The sequence below is a fragment of the Fusarium graminearum genome, chromosome 4, assembly GCF_000240135.3.
Source record: "Fusarium graminearum PH-1 chromosome 4, whole genome shotgun sequence".
Lineage (NCBI taxonomy): Eukaryota > Fungi > Ascomycota > Sordariomycetes > Hypocreales > Nectriaceae > Fusarium > Fusarium graminearum.
The window spans coordinates 6,778,723-6,785,039 of record NC_026477.1 but is presented as its reverse complement, the minus strand read 5'-3'; the positions used below and the strand labels follow the sequence as shown (position 1 = coordinate 6,785,039).

The window sequence follows — 6,317 nt, the reverse complement described above, 5'->3', positions numbered from 1 at the left end:
ATCAGAAAAACATATCGAAACCATTCGTCTTAGGACTTTCCGGCCTCCAAGGTAGCGGGAAATCAACATGGGCTGCGGCTCTATCTCAAGCTTTGACAAGCCAGTACAACCTCAAAAACCGTACGTTGTCTCTAGATGATCTCTATCGCGATCATCCAGAGCTCGTGGCCATCCGAGAAGCGAACCCAAACAACGGTCTTCTCCAGACTCGTGGTCAGCCTGGAACTCATGATGAGGTTCTTGCGAAACAGTTCTTTGATCAGGTCCTTGGCCGAGTGGACAGCGAGAAGAAAACTGTTAAGTGGCCGGCGTACGATAAGAGTCTTCATAGCGGCCAGGGCGGAAGAGTCCCAGTTGACGAGTGGGAAGAGGTAGCACTGGGCCAAGATCTTGATGTGCTTATCTTTGAAGGCTGGGCTCTCGGATTTCAACCCTTGACTAAGGAAGAAGTCACTAGAAAATGGGAACAGGCTAAAGCTTCAGAGTCGCAACAGACTGAAGAATGGTCTCTGACTAACACTCTTGCAAACCACAAGCTCGACCATCTTCTGCTGATCAACGAGAATCTTAGACGGTATTGTGACACCTTTGCCGGACCGCAGCACTTTGATGGATTCTTGCACTTGAGCACCGACAAACTAGTTCAGGTTTATGAGTGGCGTCTTGGTCAGGAAAAGGCTTTGAGAGAGCATAAGCCGGGAATGTCGGATGAGCAGGTAATCAAGTTCGTCAAGGGATATATGCCAGCGTATGAATTGTTTCTTGAACGTCTCCAGAACAAGAACCTCTTTGGGAGTGAGGGAGATAGGGCGTCAGGGAAGAAGCATGTACAGGTGATATTGAACAAGGCAAGGGAGGTGATGGAAGTGAAGGAGGTATGATGAAACAGCCATATACCAGACTAGCGTAAATAATTCCACGTTGGATCAACAGAAGCATCAAACTCTGCGTGGACAAGAAAGGGATTATCAATAGCACTGAACGAGCTCGCAAAGAGCTGGTCGTACCACATCATGGACTCTTGACCCTCGAGGGGCACATTGTCGAACTGTGGGTAAACCGGGCCTTCTAAGGGAAATGAAGTGTTTGGCGTGGAAAGCAAGTCACCGGTATAAGGGCCATGTGGGGTTTCCTGTTGATGATACGGTATGCCGTGGGACATGGCGGTAGCAGAAGGGAAAATTCTTTGACGTTTACGCTGTTGTAGTCGCGGAGAATCAGTGGCGGAAGAAGTGTTAGGTAAACTGGGCCGTTCTGTATCTCTAGTGTCGGTAGTTGCCCCCAAACCGGTCGCGGGATCTTGATTTAGAGACCTTGGAGGCCTTGAAGGCGTGGTGGTGTCACCTCCTCGTTGGTGTGGAACACCAGGGGAGAAAGTCCTTGTCGTGATGGAAGCATCAGCAGGTGATTCGATAAGACAAGGCCGGTCTTGCGACAGCTCTTGGACTGTAGATGTGAGTTCATCAATGGCACCGAGGCAATATTCTGGCCAAGAAGTGTCTCGAGCCGCCAGGTGACCAAGTATACCCTTGGCTGCAGCGACGTGTCTAGGTAAAATTAGAAACACTATCATATCAAAGTAACAGGATGACATACTTTAAGGCACTGTCAAGAGGGACCTGTCTCTCAAAGGCAGCATGTATAAGAACGAATGCACTGATCCAGATAGACCATGTAAACGATGGCCACAGCAAAGGTGTCTGTGATCTCGCACCATTTGAGTCAACTTGTAATTGATGTCGATTCCGGTGCTTCTTGAGTATTATCAATATTGACTTTGCAGCGGAAATACAGGCCTGAAAAGCGGATGAGTATGATGAAGAAGGATGCTCTGAGGCCAAGCCAGGTCTGTTGAGACATATCACCGACTCGTGCTTTAACACTAAGAGCATGATCTTATGGTGCTTTGATATTGTAGGTGTATTTGAGTCTGCGTCAGCGAGATCATCTTCCTCAACTGCGTCCTGGATTTCGTTGAACCATTTTGCCAACTCAGCCTGCACAAAAGCTGCCCGATCTGCCGTGTCTTGCCGCTGCAGCATGGATTTGTTCCTTAGCTCAAGGATAAGGCCACGAATACGGGCATGTTTTGTCACAAAGGTCAGAAGTTGTAGTCGCTGGACGTTTTCGTCTCTGTTTGTGAGAGTGTGACGCTCTTCACCAGGATAACACACATCGAGATCGTCGTCGTGGATATCAAGTGGTAGACCGAGAGACTGACAGAGAAGCCTTTCCAAGATGTATATACACCAAAAGACTCGTCGACGAACTGAAGCTTCTTTGGTGGTGAAAAAGGGATACCGTGCTGGACATCGATGAAGGCCTAATTGGAATGCGGCACGGACGATAAGTCCACCCAGCCTGGACGCAGCGTTTAGACACAACATCGAAGTCAAGAACAACTGAATAGCTAGAGCAGCTTGGGTTGTTCGGAGTGACGCTGGCTGACTCAGAGCAAATTGTGAGCTTGCTAATGCATCGTCGACGCTGTTGAAAAGGAATTGTTTGGGTATCGGTTTCTCGAAAGCGATGGACTGACGACTATCGGCCAATGAGATGGAAAGGATAGACTTGACGATAACTTTGTCTATAAAATTCAAGGAGGTGATGCCATTTTTGGAAACTTCCTCGAACAAACCCAAAACTTCTGGCCCATGAAGAAAGGGAAGAACAGGATGCCATGCTTCAAAGTAGCTCTTGGACCAGTCCGCAAAATCTTGGAAACCCGGCAATACGTCTTGTTCAGTATTAACTTCATCGTCTCTCCATAGAAATTGCTCTTGATTTCTTTTACTCGAAGTTCCCTGTCGCAGTTGGTCATCTTCTCCAGGGATAAGTGTGTTGATAGTAGAAGATTCCGTTCTCGAGGCAGATTTCTTGGCCAACCTCAAGTGAACAGCGCGGATATAGTGAATTCCACTACCACTCCCTACAAAGCGAGCGGCGTCATGTTCACCTGTGTCGCGCATTAAACCATATTCGCGACCTGAAGTTGAGTGTTTTCGTTTTGAAGATTGAGGTTCATGGCCTGGGGTTGAGTGAGACGCTGTTTCGAGAGTGTCATAGGGTGAATGGTGAGAAGACATGTTGATTAGTAAGGATCATGATTTGGGCTCTTGTATGGGAGATGCGTGACTCTTGGCAGAGTAATGAAGATGGAGACGACGTGTTGACGATATCGTCTAACGTAGTAGTAGTTGCTGTAAAAGTGTTAGTGCCGCTCCGGACAAAGAAAACACCGAGGCGGGGTTACATTTCAACGCTTGACCAACACACTCACCCTGCCTTGCAATGGATAAAATATTTATTATTATTAACACTTATATGACTAATTACTCATGGCGAGTAATGACGCTATACTCGAGCAAGAGTCTGGGCAGTTGAATCCAATAGCATGCAGCCATTGTCGACAACGAAAACGCAAGGTGAGACGAATTGAACAGCCAAGAAGACCAGGCGAGACGTTGACTAACAAGAGTTTGCAGTGTGACAGAAACATGTTAGTATATATTTACTGTCGACTCAATCGAATAGTTTCTTATATTCATAGACCTCATTGCTTACAATGCAATAACGATCCTTCCAGGTGTCAGTACCCTGAGCAGAACAAAAGGCACAGCAATAACCTTCCCACAATCCCTAGTTAACCTAACATACTTCTAGAGGCCTCCCGATCGGGTTTATAACAAGACTAGAAGCACGTCTGGCTGAAACGGAAGAAGCTCTTTTTCGGCTCGTCCAATCTATCGAGGAATCTGAGGATAACCAAGTCTCACTCAAACCCTCATCTCAACGAAAAGATGACCGTATCCGAGAATGGGATAGTCTTCCTCTAAGAACGCCTGAGCAAGTCAAGTCGTGGTACCGGAATAGGTTGGGGCAAAGTGATACTCCAATCGTACATGATGTCTCGATGGACTTGGATCAACAAGAATCATCTACCCATGTCATATCATCTGGTGCAGATGGCGTTGAGTTTCCCGATGATGGTCAGAGTAACTCTGGAGCAGAAATTATGTTACCTGATGCGGATGTCGAAGTTGATTCAACGACTGAAATTCATACCTCTGGAGTGCCTGTTGGAAGCAAGGCCAAGGATATGGAACACAGGAATCCACATTTGTATTTCTAACAAGCAAGACCATACCCAAAGTAGTCTCTGGGAGGACTTGTAGGGGCTATGGATATATGTCTTAGGAGTTCTTTACATATTTGAAAGTACTTGCGAAGACGTCTTGGCTCAATGAATGTAAGCGGGCTTTGCACCTATACACTTCTACAAACCTCTCTGAAGCTTTTTATGATCCTTCTCACTGAGGTTTATGCTAGCTTTGGTTAGAGTATTTTGAAGCCGTGGTTTGGTTCGTCTGTTCACGACCGTTGGTATATTGAGTCATGAAACTAAGAATAGATCTCAGACAGGGATTCCGAACAGCTGAAGGATCATAACCTACCTTGACAACTGATGCCTCAATTCTGGCTTACTTTTCAGCGGCTCATACACGGAACATTGGTATTGACTAGCTAAAGGTCAGCATACCAGCTTGCCATAGCTAAGAATCTCAACGGATGCAAACCTTGACGGGTGTAGTGGTGAGTTAGATAGCTGAACCCTGTAGTAAGCCTGAAAGCTTGGTTTAGTGCTGTATTGCTGGCGGCATATGACTGGCTTCTCAAGTATCGACATCCGGAAGTGGGAGAAGTAGAAGATATCGTAATTGGACAATGGATTCAGCGTTTGAAGTTGTGTACAGTAGTGCAATATTTGGTGGCTTGAGTTGTCGCCATGACTGCATGATTTGTGTTAGTCAATAGTTACAAGAAATAAACAAAGCCGGTATACATTTTACAGTCTTAATAAGGCAGTTATTAGAAGCTCAGTGACCGTATTCCGCATTCTTTATCTATGTAGCTAGCTTTGTTTCTTCTCTAACTATTTGAGGCTGACTACATAACACTTCTCAGTCACGGCGCAACTACGTAAAATAAAGTATAAAAGTAAACAGGAAGCTTTCAAGTAGAGAGATGTAAAATGTGGAAGTATCCATTAGCGGTATGATGAGTTGTTCAGCTGATGCACACCACATCTCGACCCGAAGCTAGCCATGACGCTGTGCAAGACAGTGTCCATGATTGACCGCTTATTCCTACGGCTTGGAATGTGACACAGAATAACTCGAAGGGAAGTAAGCTGATAATTTGGGGGATTTTATTTTACGTGGCAGGTGAGATACTCCAGAGTCCCACAAGTGAAGGATGCTGGGCATAAGCAATATGGATGAATATAGCTGCTGCGCCACTCTATGTCCTTGGTCGCCGAGTACAAGATTAGGATCAATTTTCTTGTCTACAAAGCCCACTTGAGAAAAAGAGATCGTATCTTACAGATGCTTGCATCTTGGCACTGTTCTGCCAAAGTCCCAAATAGCATTCATGCCGAGGGGGTGGAAAACGATTGGAATCCAAGCTAAGGTTGCAGAAAATAAACAGTCTAAGAGTATGCATAAAATAGTGCAAAGTAACTGAGGTATTTTATCTACAACTCCAGTAGAGTCGGGTTCTCTGCAACCTCAAGAACCAGTAAAACTTGGTCAACAATTGACTAGACAAAGCATAAAGCCACAATAAACCAGAGAAACAACCTCTACAGGGCTGAGTTTAGAGGCTAAAGTAATTGACTGCGGTCCAGGCTTACCTGCTTTACCTAATTAAGCCCGGGCCTTAAGCTTAAAATAGGGCTAATTATCAGCTCAAGGCGGGGGCTGAGTATTACTCTCTACCAAGGTGCTGCACTAAGTATCTGACGGCTGACCTCCTCCGATGCAGTGTAAGCAAGCCCCCAAGACAGGCTGTGTGTGAGATGCCGATGCCATAGCCTCCTCCGCTACAATCCGGAAGTCGGGAGTAACTAACAGGCTGAGGGTTGCGATATTAATCTGTAGATGAAGAGCTTCAATGTAGGAGGCAACTTTGTATAAGATGGCTCTCATGCCACCACCAAGATGAAATTTCTCTTCTCATCATCACAACAAAAAACATCAAACCAACAATATCAATTTTCCATTTCTCTCTATTTCCTTATTTCCTTTGTCAGGTTTTATTTCCTTACAAACTTTCGCTTCTTGTCAGTCGTATTTGCCAACAGTTCAGTTCAGTTTCTGTTCATTGTTTCCAACTGTCAATTATTTCGACTCTTCTCCTCCTGTCAAGATATTCAAAATGCATTCTGCCATCTTTGCTGTCTTTGCTATCTCTGGCCTCGCCGCAGCTACTCCCAACCCCAAGCCCCAAGCCGAATGTGAGGGTCTTGCTCCTCT

The 6,317-nt window shown here is 45.7% G+C and overlaps 3 protein-coding genes across 3 annotated transcripts; 2 read left to right on the top strand and 1 right to left on the bottom strand.

The window, feature by feature from the left end:
* The first annotated feature begins 67 nt into the window (after window positions 1–67).
* Window positions 68–881, top strand: FGSG_13564 (uncharacterized protein). Its single transcript, XM_011330102.1, has one exon. It carries the CDS (start codon window positions 136–138, stop codon window positions 373–375), a length of 240 nt encoding a protein of 79 aa, XP_011328404.1. The 5' UTR covers window positions 68–135; the 3' UTR covers window positions 376–881.
* A 666-nt stretch (window positions 882–1,547) lies between these two features.
* FGSG_11624 (uncharacterized protein) lies at window positions 1,548–3,086 on the bottom strand (the record flags this gene model as incomplete). The annotated part of the gene is made up of 2 exons (XM_011330101.1): window positions 1,548–1,566; window positions 1,597–3,086. The coding sequence occupies 2 exons, from the start codon at window positions 3,084–3,086 to the stop codon at window positions 1,548–1,550; spliced, it is 1,509 nt and encodes a 502-aa protein (XP_011328403.1).
* A 252-nt stretch (window positions 3,087–3,338) lies between these two features.
* Window positions 3,339–4,132, top strand: FGSG_13566 (uncharacterized protein; the record flags this gene model as incomplete). Its single annotated transcript, XM_011330100.1, has 2 exons — window positions 3,339–3,499; window positions 3,664–4,132. The coding sequence occupies 2 exons, from the start codon at window positions 3,339–3,341 to the stop codon at window positions 4,130–4,132; spliced, it is 630 nt and encodes a 209-aa protein (XP_011328402.1).
* Window positions 4,133–6,317: the final 2,185 nt, after the last annotated feature.

Coding starts and splice junctions, on each gene's coding strand:
- FGSG_13564 (XM_011330102.1), top strand. CDS start 136: ATGATCTCTATCGCGATCATCCAGAGCTCGTGGCCATCCGAGAAGCGA.